At 44.1% G+C, this 26,148-nt stretch overlaps 1 protein-coding gene across 1 annotated transcript in view; it reads left to right on the top strand.

Annotated features, from left to right (window-relative positions):
- LAMB4 (laminin subunit beta 4) overlaps positions 1–26,148 on the top strand; it is a 58,937-nt gene that overhangs the window by 26,671 nt on the left and 6,118 nt on the right. The window contains exons 10-30 of the mRNA XM_040596607.1: positions 866–1,054; positions 2,144–2,323; positions 3,128–3,237; positions 4,006–4,085; positions 5,084–5,234; positions 6,178–6,309; positions 7,066–7,251; positions 8,444–8,565; positions 9,272–9,392; positions 10,376–10,553; positions 11,917–12,060; positions 12,287–12,518; positions 14,092–14,249; positions 15,835–16,059; positions 17,189–17,409; positions 18,620–18,716; positions 19,068–19,443; positions 19,810–19,970; positions 23,109–23,314; positions 24,214–24,417; positions 25,973–26,117. Of these exons, the coding sequence (XP_040452541.1) occupies positions 866–1,054; positions 2,144–2,323; positions 3,128–3,237; positions 4,006–4,085; positions 5,084–5,234; positions 6,178–6,309; positions 7,066–7,251; positions 8,444–8,565; positions 9,272–9,392; positions 10,376–10,553; positions 11,917–12,060; positions 12,287–12,518; positions 14,092–14,249; positions 15,835–16,059; positions 17,189–17,409; positions 18,620–18,716; positions 19,068–19,443; positions 19,810–19,970; positions 23,109–23,314; positions 24,214–24,417; positions 25,973–26,117 (3,618 nt within the window). The remainder of the gene's footprint in view (positions 1–865; positions 1,055–2,143; positions 2,324–3,127; positions 3,238–4,005; positions 4,086–5,083; positions 5,235–6,177; positions 6,310–7,065; positions 7,252–8,443; positions 8,566–9,271; positions 9,393–10,375; positions 10,554–11,916; positions 12,061–12,286; positions 12,519–14,091; positions 14,250–15,834; positions 16,060–17,188; positions 17,410–18,619; positions 18,717–19,067; positions 19,444–19,809; positions 19,971–23,108; positions 23,315–24,213; positions 24,418–25,972; positions 26,118–26,148) is intronic.

The raw sequence follows: 26,148 nt of genomic DNA on the forward strand, positions 1-26,148 counted from the left end.
CTTCAATTAAGCAGTGTTCCCCCTGCATATCAGGCACGCTGACCTGCATGGGTACTGTACTGGTTTCGGCTGGGATAGAGTTAGTTTTCTCCTTAGCAGCTGGTACAGTGCTGGGCTTTGGATTTAGCATGAGAATCGTGTTGACGACACGCTGATGTTTTAGGTGTTGCTAAGTAGTGCTCACCCTGCGTCAAGGACTTTGCCGTTTCCCGTGCTCTGCTGGTGAGGAGGTGCGCAAGAAGCCAGGAGGGAGCACAGCCAGGACGGCTGGCCCGAACTAGCTAAAGGGATATTCCATACCATAGAACGTCATGCCCAGTATATAAACTGGGGGGAGCTGGCTGGGGGGGGGACAGTCATTGCTCGAGGACTGACTGGGGCATCGGTCAGCGGGTGTTGAGCAATTCTACTGTGCATCACTTGCTTTTTTCTCAGGGTTTATTCCTCCCTTTCTTTCTGTAATCTCCCTTTTCATTACAATTATGATTATAATGATTATCACACTTTTCTTTATTTCAATTATGAAACTGCTCTTATCTCAACCCACGGATTTTACCTTATTCCAGTTCTGACCCCTATCCCACTGGGGGCAGGGGCACTGAGCAAGTGGCTGTGTGGTGTTTAGTTGCCAGCTGGGGTTAAACCACAACAGGTACATCTGCAAGTGTAGGGCCCGGGTCTGTCATAAGTCTCCAGTGTTTCCCCCTAGCTGTAAAGCACAAGGCCTGGGAAGCTATAATCTTGTTGGGGTGCTGAAATCCTGCAGGTAACAAGTAACCCTGTGTAATGGTAGACAGTAGTGGTGGCAAGACCACAACAATAGGAGTCACGGTGAGTAATACCCCACTGTTGGTTTTGGTTTCAGGGTGTAACTGCAATGGCCACGCTGGTAGATGCCACTTTGACATGGCAGTGTACCAGGCCAGCGGCGGGGTCAGCGGTGGTGTTTGTGAGGACTGTCAGGACAACACCATGGGGCAACACTGTGACCAGTGCAAACACTTCTTTTACCAGGATCCACTCAAAGTCATCTCAGACCCTCAGGCGTGCCTCCGTAAGCTTCCTTTTTTTAGCTTTTATAAGAATGACTCAAGACAGGGTGGTTCTGATTCTCTTTGCTCTGAACCCTATGGTATCCTCGTGCTTAAATGTTCGTATGGTTATAAAAATGTTACCAAACCTATAATATCCAAACTGCCTTATAAAGTAGCTGCACATCAGCATTTTTAAACCAGCATTGCAAAAAGAGCTGTATATTCCAACTCGTTGCTAAACTGAGCTTAGAAAATCCAGCAGAGCTATCGTCTTTCTTGAACAACATCAATATGAATATAAATAGCAGTAGTGCTGTTGCTTCTGTGATAGTCAGGGATTACAAAAGAGGTGTGAAACGATGGGAGGAGTAATAACTTTTGCTATATACCTGCCATATGCAAGAAAAATAGTCTTTCGGGTATAAAAGCCCTTCTTCTGAAAGATGAGCTGAATTCAGTGTTAATGTAGGATGGGAAAAATGCTCTGAGTATAATTTAATTGTAGTAATTGATTGGTGTGGAAAGTCCTTAAGGAGCCAAGGGGTGATTACCCAGGGGAGTGCTGTGCAAAGATGTCAGCTCTGCTGTGTGAAATGGGTAGCGCCTTAGGAAAAAGTGAGGTGCATCATGAAGTCAGCATCTCTTGCTCAGTCCATTGCTTCCAGTAAATTATTCAGCCACGGCCAGCTCAGACCAGCTCTGGAGTGGGGTCCAATTGGAGACCAGCTCATGTGGGGTACTTCTGCGACCCTACAGCTTTCATGAGAGCATCCACAAAACTATGGGCCCCGCTCCCTCCCAGGTACTCTGGAGAGGGTAGGGAGTGGATGAGTGATGCCTATTTCTACCCAAAGCAAAGGGTATATTTCTACCAAAGTGAAGATTGTAACTGTCCTTCAGAGAGAAAGCAGATCTTGGAAGCATGCTCGTAATCTTTCTTAACAGCAGCTGTGCATTAATTGTAAAGCATCCAACACAACGAGCACAGATGAACGTCTCAAATCTTTACAAGCATCCCTGAATCTGTGCCTACCCACAGCTCCATAATTGCATTTTCATGCTTATATCTAAATGTGCTTTTTTATGTCTCTCCTTGACCGTGCCTATAGCCTGCAACTGTGACCAAGAAGGTACGTTGCACAATGGCATGTGCGAGCGCCACACAGATCCTGCTCTGGGAACAGTCGCGGGACGGTGCCCTTGCAAGGAGAACGTGGAGGGTATCCGCTGTGACAAGTGCAGGGCGAACTACTATGGACTGAGTGGCAGTGACCCTCTGGGCTGCCAACGTATGTAAACCACCTCTTTTATTCTTCTTTTCAAAGCATTTTTAAGAGGTAGTTGAGTGCACGGATGCACACGCTAACGCACTACCTGCTTCACAAAATACCCTGTTGCTACTATAATTTAATGTCAATGTAATTTAATGTTCCTGGTGCAGCATCTGAGACTGAAAAGATGCAAAATCACTTGCAGAGTACGTAATATACTATCATAGATCACGCTGTTGTGAACAGAAGGATTGTTAAATACACAATTGAATTGAAAAGAGGAGGTTAAAACACATGAAGATTATTTTAGCACCAAACTCAGCATAACGGTGAATGGAAAGCTACAGATGAGCTATTAAGAGAGTTGGACTCTGCACTGCAGCGCAGTGTTGAGGTGACAGGAGCTGCTGCCTTGCCATGAGAGTTTCCAGCCAGCCGTTCCCCTGAGAGAAGCTTGTTGAAAAACACATCCCACCCCTACCCAAGTGCACTGTGGGTTTGTGAGCACGTTCTGCCCGCAGCATGGTACTCGGCAACGTGCAAGGGCGGTGTGGTATGGATCAGCACACAGCGCGGGGTAAACCAGCACACTGAACTTCTGCCAGCGGCCCTGCTCCCCCCAGTGAGGGTAGCCACTGAGGAAGTGGTCCGTTCCCCAAGGGCAGTCTGAGGGCTGCAGGGTACCAGGGCATGTCCATCTGCAGAGCATCTGTCCGGAGAACCGAGACTGCCTGTCACACTGATGCCACATCTAAAGCAAATGCCAGTCCTGCTGCCGTCACTGGGGCCTGCAGGGGTAACCGCTCATTTCTCTCCCTGCAGCCTGCAACTGTGATTCCTCCGGCAGTCTGCCTTTCTCTGTCTGTGATCCTGGCACCGGAGAGTGCCTCTGCCAGCAGTTTGCCACGGGGCGACGCTGTGAAAAATGTGTTGTAAGTACTCAGGTTTTCTTATTACTCCTGCGTGTTGTTTTAGAATTTCCTCTCCTGTCTCCCACCTTTTCCCTGCCAGAAAAGTAAACAATTAGTCAAAATGCGAAATAATTTTACAGCTGTGTGCTCCCATTTTGCATTGATACATCTGGTTTGGTTTTTACTGCTTGCAAACATTTGTGCAATAAAATTGCAATAAGAGGAACACTCCCAGGAAGGAAAGGAAATGCAAAATCATGTCTTCAGGCCGTCTTTACTGTTTACAGAGCAACTTGCTTGCACAAATGGGTACATATCTGGCTCTTGCAGTGGCTGAGTGCAGAGGAATGAAGCTGGGTTAATTATCATTGATAATATCCAGCTGTGGGCTGGCTTCAGGGGCGGTGGGCTGGCTGATGTAGACAAGGTGCAGCTGTGGCTGGTTCTGTTGAGAGGTTGGGCAGCCGAGGAAGAGAGAGGAGGAATAAGTAGAGAGAAGAGAGAATATGAGCGTGCCCTGGGTGAGGAGAGATGAGGAGAAGGCAGCAGAGGGACTGGCATGAACAGTATGTTGGTATGAGATGGTAAAAGACCTTGTTGCAGCGTGAGAGTTTGGAGAGTGCTGTGACAGCTGGGCACCCCTGCAATCTGGTAAAAGAATCTCCCACAGCCAAGCACAAGCAGCAGCACAGTAGTGCTCCAGAGCATCATTCATCCAGAGGAATGAGTTCTGTTGTGCTCTAGATACCTAAATATTGAAAAAAAAAATAATTTTTCTTTTTATCCCAGGTAGGTTACTGGGGTCTTGGCAACAGCTTATATGGCTGTTCTCCATGTGACTGTGATATTGGTGGATCCCAGAATAACTTGTAAGTTAATGTTCTTCAAGTTCTTTCTTGGTTTTAATTTTTATAAACTCTTAGGCTAGATTTTCTGATTAGGTTAATAGAGTCTCAGTACAAATGGGAAAATAGACTGTAGATGTAATTTCATCACATACAAGCAGTGTAAAGTTGGGTTGAGATCTTGGAAATTTGTTTGCGATAAGAGGATTTACCTTTTTCCTTTGAAGCCAACTTTGAATCACTTTGAGCCAAGTTTTGGTTAATATAAAATATAAACTGCATGGTTTGAGAGAACCAAAGGCCCTAATATTAGTAGAAATTAGAAGTAAATTAGAGGTAACGTTTTCAACTTTGCTTCCTACATCTACTTTAAAAGCTAAAAATATCTTAATTTTTTCTGACATACTGGTTCCTATTCAAAATATATCATTTTAGAAGCAAGCTTGGTTTCAGTTGGGCTCCCCCAAAAGTCTAGTGGGCAGGGGTCTTCGCTACTTCAGACACAGGAGCACATAGTCCAATGCTGTAGAGCAGCTCCTTGTGAGCAGGTAAATCAAAGCTAGTAATCATACGATGTGTTAAATAAGAGTGTAAGTATATGAAAACTATCATGTTGCATCAAATTAAAGGTCATTCTGATCTCATGTCCTGCCTCCGAAATTACAGGTGCTTAACAGCAGTGATAGATACAGTAATAGATATAGAAACAGATACAAGAAATGGATACAGGAACAGATAGTAATGGATGCTCAGTAAACAAAAGGATCTGTGCTTCACGTATGGAATGGACAGAGAAATCAAAACATGTCGTATCTCCTAAGCGATGAAAAAATAGCACTGAATAAACCCAGCATCACAAATGGAGCGGGTGGGTGGTAGGAAGAAGTTTGGTACGGGAGGCAGTCCAATAATGGAAGAAACGAAGGGAATCTGAATCAGGGGTGGAGCTGAGCTGCTCTTGTGCTGTGAGGACCCAGCCATGCTGCACTCTGACCTCTTCCCTTTACCAACTCTTATCCTAGGTGCTCACCAAAGGACGGGCAGTGCAAGTGTCTTCCCAACATCGTTAGCCGCCAGTGTAATGAGCCAGCCCCAGGCTACTTCTTTTTACCCCTGGATTACTATATTTATGAAGCTGAGCTTGCAAAGCCCCTTTCTGGCTCTGCACCCTTGGTACGTAGTTGGCTTTTTAGGTGTCGTACTGAGAGGGAATACATGCAGTGGTGGCACAAGAGCTGAGGCTGAGGTGAGGAGCCCTTGCCTGGGGAGCAGCCAGAGTGGCTTTTCAGCAGGAAGATGCAAAGCAAGTCCCTCGACTGTCCCCAGTTCATTCTTGTTCCTCACGGACATGACTGTCCCATAACTGTGGCTGTTCCCAAGGGTCAGTTGCTACAGTATTCTGTGACCTGCAAAGCTGTCCTAGCTGCTCCTCAAGAACAGGCTGGTCTAGCATGAATTGGAGAAATTAATTTAATTATTTAAATTAGAGGAAAATGTTTGAGTTGCCAACAGCTATCGTGAACTGTGATATTTCTGGGGATCTCCAACAGGGGAAGAATAAAATTCCTCTCTGCTCCATTGGACTCACTCCTGCTGCCTTATATAATGGCACTGACTGCAGCCCAATTTCCTCAAGAATTTGGCATCCATTTATAGTGTTTTTAAAAAAATTAATTTCTATTTATTTTTTTTCTCCTTGACGTGGAGGTAGTTGTTCCCCATGCAGAGTACAAGTCTGGAATGCATCTTTTCTGCTGTCTATGTTTTCACTAACATTTCTTCTCTGATGTGTTGTTCAGGAGCTGTAGAGAAGAAGTAAGAAAAAATGTTTATTTGCAGGTCATATCCGCAAATATTTAGCTATAAACACAACCAGTAATCATTCTACAGTCCAATAATTAAATGGAAAACAGATGTCTGGGACATAGCTTATGAGGAAGTACAAGTTAATTTTAAGGGATTGAGGAAAAGGATTTCCAGCAGCTGCTGGGCCATAGCTTAGAGTTTTGCCCAGCAGAGAACAGAGCTTGTTTTAAGAATGTGGATTTTCATTTAGCTGCTTACCTACCCGTCAAAATCGTTCAGACAGTGCTGTCCCGCTCTCATTACTTCATAGGTTAAACCAAGCGCTCTTCCAAGGTGTGACATCTACTTCCAGAAACAAGGCTATGAGTTCATGATTGAAAATGGAAAGATTGTGTTAAACAGGAGCAAGAAACGTAGCGTAAGAAAATCTGGACTGGAACAGGTAAATTGGTACTTGAATAGTTACTGAAGATTACACCAAATAGTAAAATTTGATTTTGCAACAGAGGTCAATGAAGTGTCTAAGCACGTGGAATTCGCAGTTCCAGACATTACAATCCTGACACAAATTAAATCAATTTTTTTGGTACACGGTTGGGCCAGGCACTCCATAATTCACACAGACAGATTTGGTATGCTATGTCCAGTGCCATTGTAGTCTCGGGTTCAATTAAATGTTTAGAAGAGAAGAGCCCCCATGAAAGGTAAAATCTGTTCTATGTTTGTTTTGCTTGCAAGATGCCTCCAATATTTTCTGTTTTCCAACAAGTTTACCAAGACATTAACTTAGAACCTACTGCATTTAAACGCTGTCAGCTTTGTAGTTTTGAGTATTGATACTTATTTATTCATCTTATAATGAAAAGTCCAGCCACATATGAAATAAAGCTTAATTTGTTTAAAGTTTGCAATGTAAATGCTTGGAGATGCCAAATATGCAGAGATGAATGGGTTATTCCAGTCGCTCCTGCTGCTGTTCTTGCAAAGCTACAGGAAGCTTTTATTATATGTGACCCTAAACATCATACATTTGGGAGAGTTCTTAGATTGTTGAACTCGAGCTTGTTCTGAAAATGAGGTTGACTGATGGCCAAAGTAAGTAAACAACAAGGCAAAAATATTTCCTTTCTCTTTTCTGAGTTTGTTTTTTTGTAATTTGGCTCTGTGCGTTGTTGAAAATGTCACTATGACTTTGCAGGGTGTGATGCAATTTGGACAGGACGCGGCTGTGACGGTGGTTTTCAGACAGCCCAGCGCCGGTCGGTCTGTCACATGGACAGGACCTGGCTTTGCCCGCATTCCTAGCGGAGCTGGGCTGAGATTTGCCATCAACAACATTCCCTTTGCTATGGATTTTGATATCACGATTCGTTATGAGCCTGAGGTACTTGTGATGTCTTGTGTGTCTTGTGATGTTGTGATAAATGCAGGGTCTATTTGGTCAATAATAGGACACAGCAACTTGTCCCACTCCTTAGATTTAAAATTAAAATAGGTCGTCTTTTCATCCTTATCAGCCAAGCAACATGCCCTCCACTGATCCCCTTAACCCTTTCCACACAAATCTGAAAAATCAGCACTATAAGTGTTTTCTAAGCATCAGCCAAGGTTTCATCTTCTGGAGTTCCTCTTTTGGTACCTTTGCTTGGACTGGACTTTTGTGCACAAATCAGACACATGCAAAATGCAGCTCCTTTTAGATAGACATCCTGTATTTCTAGCTGGGATTTTCTGGGCAGGAAAAAGTGCACAGGCAGGAGCAATCTGATAGATACTTATCCAGGTTTTGCATTTATTAGATATTTGCAGACATTCAGCTTCTCGGTTGCTCAGGCTGTGCTGAGATGCGTGAAAATTGTAGGAAAATAGCCAAAATCGTATTTGTTGCTTGAGCAAAATGTCTCAATGATGAAGACATGTCTGGGAAAATCTGTTAGCCTAAATTTGGTTAAATCCATGTCTGCACCCACGTCTTCAAAAATCCAGGCAAGTGTTTTCTCAGTACCAGTGTTTGTACATGCCTTGCTCTTTTTGCTTTGCAGCTCCCTGGGACAATCCCACCGCTTGAGGTCTTCTTTCTGTCTATTGTGCTCTATTCTCTTACTGTCATTCTGAGGCAAACAAAACCCCCTGTGAGAACAATTTTGCAGTGGGCTGGTTTGATGTAGCTTTTTTCTTCTGAGGGTTAGCTTAAACAGCTGAATTTTAAAGACTTTGTAGTAAAAGTCTTTTATGTTTGTTATTCCTTATTAGATACAAGAGGCAGATAATAAAGGGTATCTCCGGAACAACACTGTCCTGAGAAAGGAAACAACTCCAACGACTTAACAGAGCTGTTTCCATTTGCACCAGCTGAGGTCCCATTTCTGTCTCTGTTCTTCAATTAGCCATTGCAAATACAACACATTTTTCACAAATAACTTTTTTTTTTTTCAGTCCTGTAAAGAACAAAGAGAAAATCTGTTTTGTGTATTGCAGCGTGGAATCATTCAGATGGCTTTCATTAGCCCTGGCAAGGAGAAAGTGGGTTTTCCAGATATGAAAAATGATCAGAATTTTGTGTCCTTTGTTTATAGTCCTTGGAAGACTGGCTAGCAAGTGTTGCTGTTCAACCTGTTGGTATTTTGTCAAGTCAACACTGCAAAAACAAGGGCCTTTCACAGGAGCCACATGTGTTGCCTCTCCCAGCTACGAAGAGGTCTGACTGTTCCTGTCTTTTTGCCTGTAGATTTTCTGTGTTCAAATCCTTTACTGGAGTGCTGCAGAGTGATAAATGTATGAGAAAGTGGGAACGTTAGGAACACATTGTGGCCTTTCATGTTGCTGTCACACCACAATACTATGTAGGCTCTAAGGAAGAGTCTGATGCTCCAGTCCTCAGCCTGGCAAAGGCTTGCCCAAGCCAGAAGAGCAGCTTGAGATCCTGCTGGGGCTAGTCATTGCTTTGGTAAAGATCCAGCTGCAGGTGTTTCAGTATAAGAAAGGAAATACTGACTTAGAGTCACTGTCCTAGCCTATTTTCAAAACCAGCTTTTCAGCTTGAACCTATGGAAAGAGTAGAGAGGGACCAAGAGGATGTGACCAGTTTCGGTCAAACAGGGACAGGAAAGGACAAATATGAACCGTGAGTTGCAAACTCCTCTGCTTGAAGTAGTAAAACCTGCCATTTTCAGTTTAATCTCACCAAGTTTAAGATTCACTGGTGAATCATCCAGGCATGAGTCGTGCAGGTTTCCCAAAGCCTGCAAGCAGGGGGGCTGGGTGGGCTCCCGGCAGCAGCAGGGCTTGCTCTGGGCTGTAGGTGTTAGGATGCAGGCACAGAGGGAAGGGAGAGCTCCCAGCATCCTGTAAACTTGCCTTGTCCTGACTCCTGCCTATAACTGTGCTTTATTTCTGCTAAACAGGATTGCACTTTTGCAAACTACAGTCTGCCTGGAGCCAGGAACAGAATATTCTGTGGATGTGTATTTTTCTCAGCCCTCTGCCTCTGACCCAAAAGTGAAATCTTTCATCTTGATTGACTCGGTGAGTAGTTCTGTCACAATTCCCTTGAGGCTGTGCCTATACCAGTGTGATTTATTTATTTATTTATTTTACTCCAGATACTTCAAAATAATTTATAATGTCTTTTAACAGAAATTCAGGGAAGTGTGCTTCTGCTTACCTCTGTTGGCACTGTGTTTGCATATTTTTGTATGGAAAGACAGGATTGTTACTGTTTTAATTTTCATGGAGAAATACCAAAACAGCTCATCAAGTTATATTTGTTGCATATGTTAACAATCAGAGTATTTATCCTTATCTGATGCTCATTTATTATGAGCACGCTCCACATATGCTGACAACATGCTGTGGTCAGGGGTTTAATAAATTTATGCAGTCCTTCATCACTTAGTTTTTTTAAAATCTCTGTAATTTGTCTAAATCTAATTTTAAAATCATGGATATATTTAAAGATTACATTGGAAAAGTAAAATTACTTCTGTGCTTTCCCAGAAATTGGGTGCAGACATCTCCCAAGTTTCCACCAAGTCAGGAGCTGGGTGTTAGTTTTGGGTCCTTCTCTTGAGAAAAATATTTTTAAGTCCATTACTCTAATTTCTTCTGTAGAACTGGACCTGACAAGGGCTGGCCATACTTGGACCTAGACCCCTCAGATGATTTTTCTCTGTCTTGGTAATATAAGTAAAAAAAAAAAACAGATACTGGTTTTGGAATCATCAACATGTCACCTCTTAGAAGCAAAACCAGTTCTGAGCATATATCTGTCTTATTATAATCTTATTCTTTTATATACAGAGTCTCTTTTATTTGAAGAACTCAGGGAATGTCTAGACCTTCAGAATAAATGTGAATTTAGATGACCAAGCAGCACAACAGCAGATTTGGAAACGTAGTGCTCTGGGCCTCTGTCCTTGCAATGCAGAGCACAGTAAGGGAATGTGGGAAATTCTGGTTTTCAGTATATCTAAGCAAAAGTATTTTCTTTTCCCTTTTTAATGCCAAAGCTTGGACTTATTCCCAGAATTGGCTCCGTGGAGAACTTATGCAGTGAAAAGGATTTAGATGAGTACCAGAAGTATCACTGTATTGAAATTGCATCAGAAGTTGGACCTCATGTCCTGCCTGAAGCATGCGCACGGCTCATAGTGAGCATGTCAGCTCGTATTCACAACGGCGCCGTTGGTAAGGAGCAGCCTGCACAGGCAGCTCTTTTGGACAGTTACTGGTTTTCCCTTGAGTTTATAGAATATGTTGGCTGGAGAGCTCCCAGCCCATGGTGGTGTAGGTAAGTGAGGCCAATCAGCATGTGGTATGTATGGACATGCAGGATACGTCCCCTGAACCCTGAGCGCTCTGCAAACACCTTTTGGTGGCATGGCTCTTGGACTCCATCACACCTGATGAGCTTCATGGAGCAGCAAGATGGGGACCACAGCAGTGTCATGTGTTTTCTGAACAGCATTTCAGTCAGATGCGGCTTCACCAGATAGCCAAAGCAGTAACTTTCCTACTTTTCTTGCTGCTGTAAAATGACAGAGGAGTTTTCAAGCCCCCTCCCTGGATGCTGCAGGCCAGCTAAATGTCCTGATAGGAATCCAGGCATGCTGGCACACAAGCTGATGGGCTGGAAAAGATTCACCAAGAAAACCTTGGAGGTGTCCTGGCAAGAAGGTGGTGGGAGATGGGGTTTGAAGCCTCGGGCAGTCTTGTGGACCCACTGTGGAAAGGGCAGCTGGGCTCGGTGGCTTAGGAGACTTACCTGGTGTTGGGGCCAGAGAAATGGAACTTCTCTGCACTTCCAGTAACAGGAGGGGCCTTCCTGGACAACTTTGGGGGCCAGCTCCTTCCAGGGAGACTTGACTCCAATGGGCCTGATAGTATTTGCTTGGTTTGGGCTATTTTTAGAAGGACCAATGCCTTGCTCACACAGCATGTGATGTGGTCACGGCTCTATAGGCACAGACCCTGCTCATTTAAGTTTGGGCTGTGCTGAACTCCCCATTAGTTCGATTCCCATAGTGATGGGACTCTCCCAATGAAACATGGCACTTGGCTTTCTAGCGTTGACATCCGAGCATCCTAGACAAACACCCTCTGTGGGTCAGCAGACCAGGTTCATTCAACAAATTAGTCCAAGGTGTGCAGAAAGCAGCAAACAATACACGGGTGCAGGCTGTATAGTACTACTTGCAGGTTATGTCCAGTGCTGCAGCTAGACATAGATTTATAGCAAACCTTTCTAAACTTCAGGATATCTCCATTTCGGATCTACATTTTGCTATGCCCTCTTCTGCCCTGTCCCAAATATGCACTGAAGGTGATGCCCTGAAAGTGGCAGCTCCAACACCGAGACTTGTGCTAGTGCCTGATGCACCATCACCGGTGATGCTACAGCATCAAATAATCCAAGCTATGGCCATCAGTGGTTAGGGAACCCCGATAAGAGTAATCAAGCTCTTTCTTTCCCATGTTTAAGTGCAAGTTTACGAAGGCAGTCACACTCCCTTATAACCAAGCCTGTTTTCATTTTCTTTCCCCTTGGCAGCATGTAAGTGCAATCCCCAAGGGTCGCTCAACGCCAGCTGCAGTAAACTGGGAGGCCAATGTCAGTGCAAAGCCAACGTCGTGGGACGCTGCTGTGACACCTGCTCTGCGGGCAGCTATGGCTTCGGCTTCCACGGCTGCTACGGTGAGTACTTGGCAGCTAGCACCAGTGCCAGTATCTGGCTCTTCATGCATAACCCGATTTGTTTAGGGCTTTGGATCCATGATTATGTGTGAAGCAATATGAAAAATGTTTCCACAAATAATGGATTTTCCATGCCTGCTGTTCGCGCTGCCTTTGAGCAGTCTCAGCGATGAGTAGGGTTGTGGGAATAACTTCAGGACACATCTTTGCTTTTGGTGTTTTCCAGAATGTGAGTGCCACCCGCAAGGCTCGCTGAGCTCGCTGTGTGACCAGGTGACAGGGCAGTGCTCCTGCCGCCGGGAGGTGGATGGTCAGCGCTGCAGCCGATGTCTGGCTGGGTATTTTGGATTTCCCCACTGCCGTCCTTGCCTGTGTAACGGCTATGCAGAGTTTTGCGACCCGTTGACTGGAGAGTGCCTGAACTGCCGTGGGTTTACGGCTGGAAGCCACTGTGAAAGGTAAGTTGATGGACAGTGCTGCAAAGCTCACCCAAACACTGGTGCTCTTTGAAATGCGTGTGTTGCTGGAGGCCCACCTACAATGCCGTGAATGCATTGCTGACCTTAACCAGAAACACGTGCCTAAGCTCAATATTAAACTGGGTGTAGCTGCTGAATGGCAGGTACCTATGGCAGGTTTGACAAATGCCTGTGGGGGGACTGCGGGCATGGCACGCAGACAGCATTGCAGTGGGCTCTCTGAAAGAATGCATTTGAGACACGGGTGCCATGGCACCATGGGGTTGGAGACATGTGCAAAGCACTGTGTGTGAGATCCGCTGACTCCTGCTAGCTTTTACATTGCCAAGAGACTAACCTCGTGCTGAATACTCATTTTAATGCCTGCAGTTATCTTTGAGGAGCTTAAATAAACACGTACTGTTTTCTGGTCATATTAGTTCCATATGACCAGCAAATCACTTTTCCCATGTGTTCCAGCTCTGTTCAAAACAGTGCTGCTCTTTTTTATTTTTTACAGTGGCGACAGCATCAGAGCTCAACATGGATGTCAGAGTTAAATTCTTTAGCTGTTTAGTTTAGTTTGGCTAGACTGTACCTTGTAATTCACTTTTAGTATTTCCCCATGAAACCTACTGAGGTTTTCTTGCAGTGCTTTTGGACGATACAGCCTTCGGCTGTTGTGCTTGTAGGTGGCAAATATATTAAAACTGGGAGACTGAAATACTTGTTGCCCTGTGCCTCTACAGGAGCTCCAGACCCCAGGGCAAGGATAATTGAATAGCCAAGACTTTTAGCCTGGCTTGTATACATAGAGAGAACTGTGTTCCCATTTGTCATAGTAAAGCAGATCAAAGACAGAGGATGCTTCAGAAGGTGCTGTGTTGCTACAGCTGCAGGGCTACAGGGGGCTGGGGCGCAGAGGTGGTGGTGACAGATGGGATGGCAGGGGTAGCTGAGCCCCCAGAGCTCCCTGCCTGTATGGGTAACAGGACAGCCACCACTGCCTTGAAACAGCCGTCACCCCACGCTTGCGGAACATGTCAGTCAGAGCATGGCTGACTTCAAAATATATGCTGCATCTAAAACATGCAATATTCTCCGAGTGCTCTGAATGAATCGTTGCTTTTTTGCCCATGCCAGGACTTTCCAATGTCGTCCCAACCACTTTGTGTGTGTGTATGGAAATAGATGAATGTGTGTGGTTCTAGGTGAATATGCAGAATTTTTACATGGCAGCTTTAAGCTGTCTATGCAGAGCATGTGTGGTATGTCATATGTATATATTATAATTTAGAATAAAATTGTTCCAGAGCAGGTGAAAGTCTTCAGAAATATTCTTTGAAAAGAAAGGATATGCTTTTTCTTTTTGCTCCAAATTTTGGGAATACAGCTCTGATTTTCCACTTTAGAACATCTTTGAAGCTCAGTATATCTGTAACCAGTTAATGGGGATAGTATTACAATGACCTGGAGTGTTAAATTAATTATACATACATTACATTGGTTCAACTGAGGGGACTGAAAAGAGTATTCGACAATTTCTTCTGCTTTGTGTTGACTGCTCTGACAGGTGTGTGGATGGCTATTATGGAAACCCTCTGAACGGAGAACCCTGCCGCCCATGCATGTGCCCAGGGGCACCTACAAGCAACAGGTATTTCGCACATTCCTGTTACCAGGACTCCCAGTCTGCACAACTGGTCTGCAATTGTCTCGAGGGATATTCAGGTACAAAGCAAAATAAGGAGTCGTTCTGATTCTTTTAAAATTAACATAAGAGAGAAAAATGACCATCCTCAGCTTATCCTCTGTTCAGAAATGACAAGTGAGGTAATGGTAATGGCATAGGTAAGGAAAGTTAACGCTCAAATTTACTGAAATTATGTGAGGAAGTCCTGACTGAGGAGAGTAGGGATTATGCAATTAGTGTTTGAAGAAGGGAATCATCTGTATGGATACAGTGAAGCCATTAGTCTGTTGAAATTCTCTGAAAACCTCCTCCTTTCCAGGGGCAGTACATTAACCTGATGGGGAGAGGGGGGAAAACTGTAGTTGCTCCTTACCTCTGAAAAACAAGCATTGGAAATTCAAATCAGAAAGAACAGGACATCAAAAAGACCCAATAAAATTTCCTAATCGGAAAAAAAATCTTTCTTCATATAGAGGAATCTAGCTTTGATGTTATGCCCAAAAGCGACTGTTTCACCATTCAGATGGTCACTTTAGAAATGAAGTTCCCATCCTCAGTTGTCTCATATACAGATGTTTTTGCAGCAAACTGATGCCTCGCTTCCTAAGATCCCATTGTCGTAGCTTGAATTTCTGCAGGGAAACCTGAAGGTATTTCCCTCCCCCGGGGCATTAGAAAGGTCTCCATTGATGGAAGCAATCCCTAATGGGAAACGCTGCCAAAAACTAAACCAATGGTGTCATCTTTACTTAGGCCAGGTTCCTTTATAAGTCAAGAGCAGTTTTGCTTGAGTAATTGCTGTAGGACCAAAATGATCCTTGTTGGTACTCACCCAGGGAGCTTCTCTCCTCACAAACCACTGCAGTTCTTAGTTCTGGACTATCCTCCTCCTGCTCCTTCCCGACAAGGCTCTTGGTCACCTTCGTGGCACTGGGCTCACTTCTTCAGAGGTTGTTAAAGGCTGTGATCCTGAAGACCATGGTGAAGGAGTAGTGTCCTTGGTTGAGGATGAGCCAGTGAATGAGGTCGCAGCAACACCAACTCAGAAGGGTGTCTGAGATGCAGAGAGGGTAGCACTCCAGTCATGGCAGGCATTGGGATGGCTTGCAGAAGTAATTGCAATGCCAGCAAGCGAGGACAGTGTCCCAGAGCTGGTATATCCTCCTGAGGGTCCTCCACTGGGTTATGGAAAGGAGGGAAGGTCTGCTGGACTCTGTGTTCCTCCACAAAAGGGCAGCCCACACCTTCCCATGCTGGTGTTGGGGTGAAGGGCCCAGGGAAAATCTTGCAAATATGGCCAATCCTCACCACTGCCATTGAAAGGACTTCACTGGAAAAAGATATTTGGAGGTATTGTGTGAGGGGGTACCTATTTACTCCTATTTCCTCAATAAAAATGGCATGGGATGATGAGAGTGCATTTCCATCAGATTTCAGTGTGGGACGTGTAATTTAAACTGACCGTAGGATTGAAGGGCAACAGTCTCAGACTGGTGGATATTTTCTATTGGAAATGTGCGTTTGAACAGACAATCTGAATCCTTTAACAGTATTACATGGAAATTACATGTTTCACTTGAATTCCCATCAGCCAGCAAATATTTTTACCTTCCTGTCCAACAGGCAATCAGTGTGATGAGTGTCCTAGTGGGTTCTACAAAAACCCAGGCAGCCCCAGGCTTGACTGTGCACCATGTCCCTGCAATAACAACATCGATCTGACAGACCCAGAGTCCTGTAACAGGGTCACCGGGGAATGCACCAAGTGTTTACACAACACCCATGGAGCAAACTGCCAGTTCTGCAAACCAGGGTATTTTGGCTCAGCCCTCGATCAAAACTGTCAAAGTAAGTAAGCAACAGCACCGCAACCGTGTATTACTACCCAGAAAAGTTCTCAAGAAATTAGGCTACAGGGAGAGGTTAGCCCTTGGAGGGACAGTAAAGCTAAAGCAGATCAATGGAGCAAAACATGATGAGAATATCAAATACATTTCGATGCGTACCAAATAGATATCTATCAGTGACACAAATAACTGTTAATGTGGCATCTATTAAATTCTTTGTCATCCAAGTCTTGCTAAATCTCATACTGCGTATCACTTCTAGGAAATACTAATTTGTGAAGTGTAATCAGTGCTCTCTGTTAGAAAAATAAATGTGTGTTCAGCCCATTCGGGAAGGGATCAAAAGTAAAGGACTCAAAGATAACTGTTTATCCATGTTGCTGGCTGATGCCAACTAAGCAATGCTCAGTTAACCAGATGATCCCTTGCTGAGCTCCCTGCCTTACCAGTTGTTTTCATTAAGTGGCTAGAATGAGTCTGTTCAGGCAATTTAATAGACTCCATGAGGACAGTCAGTAATTCAGCACTTCAACAGAAAGCCAGGAGTGTTAAAAAAAAAAAAAAAACAACAGCAAGGCATGAGTTTTTTCCCAACACTTCTCAAAGACACAAATTTTCACAAATGTGCCTGACTGAGGGTCTAATTTCTACAGGCCAGACAGTTATAAGTATTTTCAAGAAACTCTTTCTGGGAATCCCTAAAATACAGTTCAAACCCATGTCTTGTGCATTCTTGGAAGATGTCTGCTAGAAACGGTTAAGCAAGGACTTTTGGCTCCTCACAAGGAAGGCTTCTTATCTTATTTGGCTTACTGGAGCTACCCACGCTGCATAGTGCCTACTGTAAAACAGCTCCTCCTTACCTAGCATATTTAACATTTCATTTTAACAAGATCCAAAATTCACTACGCCTTAATTTTTCTTGCCTGTGTTAAGTGCTGAATGTTCCCAGTAAGTTTGCTCAAAGCAACATATAAGCGATTATAGAAACATAAGTAAACTATATGAGATCAAAAACGCGTTCAAGGTTACTAGGAGTAAACCAACAGCATGGGCTTTATGTGCAGCTCTGATTGTCCACCCGCTGTCTGTATGCTCATCTGCTGTAGCAGTTGTCCTTCTTTTTCCAGGGTGCATGTGCAATCCAGCGGGTGTTCACCCTGCCATGTGCCCCGGGGGAGATGCAGCCTGTCTGTGTGACCCAGCCACTGGAGCTTGCCCTTGCCTGCCCAACGTGGTAGGCGCGACATGTGACCAGTGTGCCTCTGGCTACTGGGACCTGGCTAGTGGAAAAGGATGTCAGATCTGTGACTGTGATCCAAAAAACTCCCAAAGCAACCAGTGCAACCAGGCAAGAAAATTACTCTGCTTTCCAGGAACTGGGGTGGTGGTGTTCTGGCACGGCACAGCGGGGACCCTCTTATAAATGAGGATAGTTGTCTGTCAGGCTCTCTGAAAACAGAAAGTCTTTGGAAGTTTGCAGTTGGTGCCATCACACTTGGAGTCATTGTATCAAACGTGCTGTTCTGGTAATGTGGCTCTGCTTGTAAACAATTTCTCTTTGTCTATGTGTTTCTTTGTCATGTGGATCTAAGAAAACGTCACACAGGAAAAAACGGCCTTGTAAGTATATGTATAGGGAAGAAGGAAGTCCAGGCTTGGACCCGAGGGTCTCATGAGTACTTTTTAAAGTGTTTATTTTTATAAAAGTAGCAGCTGTGGCCATTACAGGAATCATGCCTCATCTATCAGACTGCTAGAGTAGCTTTTCACATCTTCGTTTCCTGTGCATGTTTTAGGGCTAGAATGTAGAAAAAATAATACAGCATTTCAGAACAGAGAGGTGGAGTTGTGGGCCCATGGAGTCAACAGCAATTTTGCTATTGACTTTAGAGCACCAGGAGCTTATCCCAAGTTCTTGCTGATGTGCTTTCACATTTTCCTTTCAATGTGCTTTCTGTTTGTTCAAGTTTATTTAGCAGACTTATTATTTTTCCTAGCAAATGTAGCTTTTAACTTCAAAGAACTACTACTGCTTTTCTGAGCTGTACCAGTTATCAGAGCTATAATTCCCTGCAGTGTAATTTAGCAGCTGAATTCCAAAATAAATTTTCTAGGACAATGTGCATAATGTACCCTCAAAGTTTTCAGTTACAGTTATATCATGTCGTTAAAAGTTGAAATGCGAAGGTGAGTACTTTGCTCATTCATCTGTTTTGCAAAGGAAAAGCATCCTCTTTTCAATCGTAGTCAGAGGATGAGTTCTTGAAGAACACCTCTAGACTGGAACATGCAAAGTCTTTCATATTAGTAAAGCAGAGCCACCTCTCAAAGTCCATTTTGTTTTCACAACCTTCAGGAAGAAGACAGGAAGCGTGGGCCAATACTGTGTAAACCATGGTGTTCAAATACCATGTGCAAGCGGGATCAGTGCAGTCCCCACACAGCTGTATAAGTCACAGGGAGAAAAAGAAACACAGTAAATAATGTATATCCAGCCATATGGCTCTGCAGGAAGCTATAAATATAAATATAAATTAAAATCCTAACTGTCTTTTCAGCTTACAGGCCAGTGCCCATGTAAGGTAGGTTACGGCGGAAGATGTTGCAATGAATGTGAGGATAATTACTTCGGCAATCCCCAGACGCATTGCATTTGTAAGTATTACTAAGTGGGGACAAGTGGATTAGAAACTGCTTCAAAAGAAGCATTTCCTTTTTATATTCATAGGGGAGATGGGACATGCACCTAAAGAAGCAGGCTTTCATACGTTTGTGTGCATGAAATGGTTAAAAGTGTTCATATTATTTATTTGTATTGTTCCTTCTATGGTTACGATGGGACCGCGGAAGTTAGAGATGAAGCAGAGGCGTTAGCCAGGCAATCCGCTTTGCCCTACCATTTCAAACACCGGCTTGCATTTATTGTCTTGAAGTGCATGATTGTACCTTTTGCGTGTCCCGTGGAAAAGGAACAACTGGATTTAACTTGCTGTCCCTTTCTTGCAGCGTGTGAATGTAACCTGGAGGGAACCAGCCAGCCCAAGTGTGACAAAGCCACTGGCACGTGCAACTGCCGTGCTGGTGTCACCGGCCAGTTTTGCGACCGGTGTGGCCGCGGCTTTGAGAAAAACTTTCCCTCTTGCCGTCAGTGTCATCTTTGTTTTCATCAGTGGGACACTGAAATTACTACCCTTGGTCAGACTGTTCAGGGGTTAATGAGGTTTGCTGCAAATCTCGACGATAAAGGAGGACGAATGGCCATCTGTGACATGCGCTTCAAAGCCTTTGAAGATGCCATTTCTGAAATTGAAAGAATTTTGAGACATCCTGTTCTTTCACTGGAGGCCCTCTCGGGCATCAAGAATTTTCAGGGCTATGTTCAGTAAGGGCTCAGCTGCTCCTGAAAAAATCCTTGGCTGAGAAAGCAGTCTTCCCCCGGGCTCCACCAGCCATCCTTAGACATAAAGTCCTGCTTCTGAGAGCACACAGATGCTGGGCTCCTAAGTCGCTGTTTTCAATAAACCTGTGAACAAAATAATCCTTATATATATTATCTGTCCCTCACAGCCGTATAATTAAATGCTGGAATTTTCCAGTTCATCCTAAGGGTTTTCTAAATAAGCCATTACAAGTAAATGTTTCTGTTCATTTAGAAATTTCTCTCTTGTCCTCTAAAATATTGTGTATATCAGTTCTAGTTTAAAACCAATCTGGTCTGACTTCTGCCTAACTGCCATTTCCCTCTCAGACAAAAAATTGCACAAACGGATCCCCTTCACAGTACACCGTATGAGTTTCCTGACCTTAACAAGAACATAGAAGACATTGGAGAAGAAGCTGACCTAGTGTACGAACTTCTACAGCAGAAAATTCATCTGCATCAAAGTTTTAACTACTTGAACCTCAAAGGTAAGGCAGCCAGCAATTAATTGAAATAGGTGAACAATTTCTGTGAAAATTCAGAATGTTTTTCTCACCATTGAACCTTAGAAAACTAGAATCTAGGGATCTTTGAAATGTTGTATGGCAGCACAAAAATACAAATACTAACAACACTTTATACTGATTTTCCAAACTCGCTTTTATGTTAAAATGCCATGATTTCTACCATCCTAAATTTCAGATGCATGTGCTGGGCTCACGTCAATCAGAAGTCTTATGAATCCCAATGTTTAGATGGAGATTTAAAAGCCACCCAGTTTGACACGGATCATACGGTAGAACAGCAAAGGATTTTCCCCCCACTTATGACTTCTCTTGCTCTTAGCAATACTTTAAAGAATGTTGTACAGCAATGGGGTTTGTTTAATTAAAGCAGAGAGTCATAGTGCAACTTCTTAGTGTTCCCATGGGAATATACTTGACTTTATGTAGTAAGGAACTAGCTCTCCATCATCAAAATATATGACATCAGAACTGTGTTCCTTGGCATTTTTGAAAGAATTACCCTGTCTGTGCTTGAGCTAAGTATAGTCTCCATCAGCTGCTAATAGCAGTAATGACAATGTCACAGACTGGCTTCTGGAGAAGGACGGGAATATATGGCAGGAGACTGTCAGCAGTATACTCTCCAAAGAGACAGCCACCAAGATACGAACCCTCATAAAACAAGATATGCACCATAGAAGACACAAGCTACAGGCATTCCCATTTACAGTTCCTGTGTTTCGTTTGGGCAAGAAAAAGATTGGCCTAGGCAAGATCAAAAAAAAAAAAAAAAAAAAGGGAGGAAAAGTCTAAAGGATACAAAGCTGAGGGAAAGGAAGAAGGGATATAGAGGGATTAATTAAGATTTAGGGCTTCCCTGCCCTGTTGTACTTGGAAGTGCCCCTGGGGCCAGCTCTTCCACTCAGGTCCCTGCGAGAGCGGTCAGTGCAGCTCTCCCAGGCTCCACTTCCCAATCGAACTGAGTCGTGCGCCCTGAGAAAGGCAGCAAGGCAAAGAAACAACAAACCCCAGGGAGGTCAGTGGATGCAGCTGAAGCATCCATGGTGCTGGTCTGGTCACGTTCCAAGCCCACTTCATCTTTCAGCCTCCGGAGATGGATAAACAGCCCTATAAAAAGCACACGGGGGTGTGGGGAGGGGAAGACCTTGAATTTAAGCTGAATTTCTGGTTGGGGCCACAAATATTCATTGGTCCTGCTATCAGGCATCTAACAGCACAGAAATAACATTTCCCTCAAGATTACCAGCTTCTCTGATATCCGGGAAGAAGCCTTTCTCCCTTACCCCATCTTCATTTTGGGACCAGCAGCACATCCTGGGTCTGGCTCTGTCTGCTTTTTCATCTCTCTCTTTTTTTTGGGGGGGGCGGGGGGGTGTTTTTTGGGTTTTTTTTTTTTGTCCTCGGGTAGAGCAAGATGTGGCCATGTTCACCATCTGTGGCACATTTGACACTTGTGCCCTAGACACACTTGGGAAATGGGCTCCTCCCTCCCTCCCTTTGCAAAGGATCAGGACTCGGACTTCCTCACAGGCGTGCATTCAGCCGGCTGACCTGGAAACATCAATATCTAATGATGTATTAAAATCACTGGAAAAAACAGGACACAAGTGTCCTTGAAAGAACGCCATTTATGAGATCTCATTAAATTATGGCTTTCCAGCCTTTGCAGCCACTGTGGTATGGTAATGCTGTGAGTACAGCTTCCTAGGCTGTAAATCAAGCCTGTGCTAAGATGCTATATTTAATGTAAAGGAACCTGGAAGCTCTACAGCTCTGTCACAAACCAAGTGTGAAAAATGCATTTGGGCCACTTAAGGGAGAGCTGAACCACTGTAAAATATTCCTGCAATGGAACTGTTGCACTGAAAACAGTCTCTGGCTTAGATATGGAGTTACAGCAGCCTCTTGCCGGGTATTTTGTATTCGGAACTAACTTTAAACTGTACATTTTTTCCAAGAGTTACAAGATAAAATAAATAGCCCTGGTTCCACACAATAGCTAAACATTGTTCAGCTTCAGTCAAAGCAAGGCCCCAAGGGCTTTAGAACCTGATTCAAAGCATGCAGGACTTGACGAGTGCCTTGTCATTGACTTCAACTAGTAACTGAGTCAGTTACCAGCACAAAGAGGGATGTTAATAAATGACCTCTAATGCTTTTTCACTGCCAACACGTCAGTTCTGGCTCATTGCCCATACTTCTGCCTGGAGATCTGGGGACAACTTGGGTTCTCTGGAGATCTGGGAAGCCCCAACAGCAGCAGCTTTAAATTATGTGTTTTGCAAAATGCCTGAGTCTTTTCCTTAGGCTATTAATATGTGCTATTCTCCAACCCTTTTGAGTATGCTGAAGGGAAAGCTTGCACTAAGCAAACAAGAAAGACTCTTGCTGGAAAGTATTTTTTGCCTGGTCTACAAGCTTATCAAGGAAATTTTGGGTTTTTTTTTAAATACGTCAACCCTGAAATTGGATTTTCCAGATCCAAAGAAAACTCATAAATTCCCATTTGTAATCTAAATTTTGGGCTCAGTTTAGCAGACCATTTAACTTTTGCATGGTATGCTGAACAGGCAGGACAAACGCTTTCCTGACTCACAATCAGAGAGCTGATAATTTCATAGGTTTTGCAACTGGCAGAAACAGTTCTCCTGCCTAAACTTCAAAACAGCATAAATGATAGGAACTTTATCAGATTGACAATGGCAGCAATGCATGAGCTACTGACAAATGCAGATCAGTAGCAGTTTGTGTTATTAATGGGATCCCCTTCATACTTTTGTGTCTTCCATTGGCTTCTCATACAACTTGGACTCTGAAGAATGACATGGGATCCACTGTATTTGCATCTAGTTTAGAAGGTTTTATGAATATCAAACATGATTCCTGTTAAGAGTCCTGTTTGGCAGCTGGCTGAGTAAAGGATTAAAAAGCTTGACTGAGGAAATGACAGCTCCTGTCCCTCCCTGCTGTCCCAAATCAAACACCAGTGACAACAAACTGAATCGCCTGTCACTCACCGTTTGTCCAAATTCAGGTAGATACATGAATTAAATGCAACCAAAACACGGTTGGTACTAAACCCTATTTCTGTTGCTACAGAAGCTGTCAGCAGCATTAGGAAAGACTTTGAAGTATCATTGCTGGCAGAACAGGAGACCAGTGGGACAACCCCTGTTGTAAGAGACTCAGAATACACCAGGAACCACTCACTGGCTATGTTGGGCCATCAGGCCTTGAAAGCAAGCAATGTTCTGGAACAGCTCAAGATGATCAAGAGCCCCAACATCCAAAACTTGACTGAAAAGGTAGGCACTGTGAATTTCGAATGGGAGCTAAACAAAAATCTCTTTTTTTTTTTTTTTGATGCTGTTAGGAAGTTTTATTTTAAAAGGGTGCTTTACATGCATTTCTAAATCTAGAAAACAACGCTCTTCTGGCACAGACATGCAGTCACGTCAGAAACAGCTGCACTTCTCAGTTGTGGTTACTACCACCATTCTGGAAGCCATTGCTCCCAGGGCAGACCTAGCACACAGAACGGTTTAAGCACTCTCTAGCCTCAAGAGGATGTCAGTGTAAACTCAGAAAAATTAACCCCAACCTCCTCCATCAGTGACTTAAACTAAGCAGAGCAACTTTGCCCTGGAGTGGATGGGGAGCGCTCACCTTATCCTTTGCATCACCCATGGGAGAGGAAGGGAATTCTGTCCTTCTGTGGGACAGCAATGAATACCTGAGAGCACCTTCAACCAGCCCTGCCAAATCTGGAAGTGATCATCCATCTAGACCTTTAGTCTCAACATCTGTGTCAAACTATACGGAGGGCTAGACATGGTACCATGTTATGTGAGAGGTGATCTGGACCCTTTAGGATAAGCCATTGACCCGTGGGCTGGATATGGCCAGGGGTCAGTTCCAGCATTTTTGGCACAGAGGGGTGAAGCAAGGGTCTTAGTGCAACACGCGAAGCCCGACAGACGGCTCCTGCAAGGATGCTTGGAGCCATGGGCTACCGTTGCATCCTTCAGGGAATGGGAAGGGGACCTGGCATCAATACTCACCTTTGGAGAGACTAAACCAGCATCTCCTCAGGAAAATCCCATCATACGTTCAATATTTATGCGTCGTCAAACATCTTCCTTCCCCCAGGAGTGTATCTCATGCCCCCAGAGGAGTCCTGACATAAGCATTTTCCTTATTGCAGATCTGTGGTGTGCCGGGAGACCAGCCCTGTGCCACCGCAGCCTGCGGGGGAGCTCTGTGCCAGGACAGTCACAGACTCAGGCAGTGCGGTGGCCCAAACTGCAGCGGAGCTCTTCCTCTCTCCACTGAAACCTTCCGGAAAGCTGAGGAGACTGCTGTGTTGCTAAACAACTTGACTACTCAGCTACAGGAACCTGAGAATCAGGTGCTGTATATCAAACCTATATTTGTTCAGTACAATGGATGGTGGGGGAGATTTGGGAGGTGACAAATCTACAAAAACTCACCTGCTCCTTGGATAATAAAGAGCAGTGACACAGTGATGGACCTTGTCCTGACGTCATAGACCTATCACAGCTCAGTACTGGAAGTATTAGGTGCCAGTCCCACCAAGAGACTATGGCTCTAGCTATGCTTTCCTCTTCCTCACAGCTGCCAAGATTTCGCAGGTCACGGTGCCCTGTGGCAACTATGGAACTTGGTGGCATCAGGCTAGTATTGTCTGTTTTTATTGGGAAAGATTCAGATGGCACCATTTGTCAGAAGCCTGAGTATGGCCCATGCGTATTGCAGTGGGATTACAGCTGTGCACACCATTAAGCTCTATTTATACAACTTTGTATTACTCTTATGTTTGCCATTAAATAATTTTTGCAAATAATTTCAAGACGAAGCTTTTTTGCCCCTGGTGATGTTTAGAAGGGCATCAAGGAGTCAGCTGTACTGCACAGCAGCAGTGAAAAATAACTCAAGCGAAGTGTGGCCAGTGCAACATGTGCCAAGGAAACAAAACTGACAAATCCCAGAACGCCAGTAAAGACAGTTTGTTCTTAATAACAGTCAGAGACGATGCCTGTTTGAGTTATAGGCAAACACATTTTCCAACAGAAGTGCCATTCTGGTGTGGCTTTGTCCTGTCCCTGCAGGGTGCCTGGGCATCCATTTCCTCTTTTTAAAATGCACGCGACACTGTGCACCATCGCTAAGGGGTTTAGAAATGAGCAACCGGGGCACATGCCTGGGGCCCCAGCACACAGACAGGCAGCAGCAAAAGGCATTTGCTGAAGTGGTGAGTGCCGGGTGGCAGGGACATTGCCTTTGGTGCTTGCAAGCCCAGGCAGCTCCGTGATAAAATGAGTGAAGTACCTCAAGACGTTTCAGAAGTAAAAACATCACCGTTTTTCTTGTTACATGGGGAAATGGCAAACCTTTTCCCTCCCCAGATCGCAGAGAGGTGGTACCTGTGCATTGCCCTAAGGTAAAGCATAGCCCCCAACGAAGCAAAATACCATTGAAATTCGATGATTTAAATTATCAAGAATACTAATTTAATTTTTAAAGACAAGCCTTAAACTCTATCTTCCTTATTTGTGTCCTCTTGAGCATATTTTTAACAGCAAATGTGGAAGGGCACATGAAATTACATGCCTTTTCTGTACTGAATCTGATCACTGACATACTGTGGTACTGCAATAGAAAATAAGTTAGCACCTTCTTTTAGAAACAGAAGGGGCTGTGGTTTAGCATGGTTGCAGAGAGAAAAAAATGCTTGATTTAGGCTTTTTCTGAGGCCAGATGAAGGCCATGACGTAGCAACTTGGGGAGCTCCCCAAAGGGGTCTCCTACTACTTTTCAAAGCCACAGCAAATGATTCCACCTGAGGCTTAGATAAAAATCACTTTTGTGTCAGAGCTCATCTTGTCAAGCAATGATAGCTAACCTCCAGAAAATCGCACCATGATTTCTAATAATATTTCCAGGTTGAAAGCATTAGAAAAGTGGCAGAAGACAGCAAGTTGAAAGGTTCACAATTCAATGCACAATTGGAGAGGGCTAAGAATCAAATTGAAGTTGATGGAGAGATCACTAAGGAGTTCATCCGAAAAGTGAAAGACTTCTTACTAGGTAAATGTGCAAAGTTCCTTTGGACTAATTT

This window comes from Falco naumanni, chromosome 5, assembly GCF_017639655.2.
Source record: "Falco naumanni isolate bFalNau1 chromosome 5, bFalNau1.pat, whole genome shotgun sequence".
In the NCBI taxonomy this organism is placed as follows: Eukaryota; Metazoa; Chordata; class Aves; order Falconiformes; family Falconidae; genus Falco; species Falco naumanni.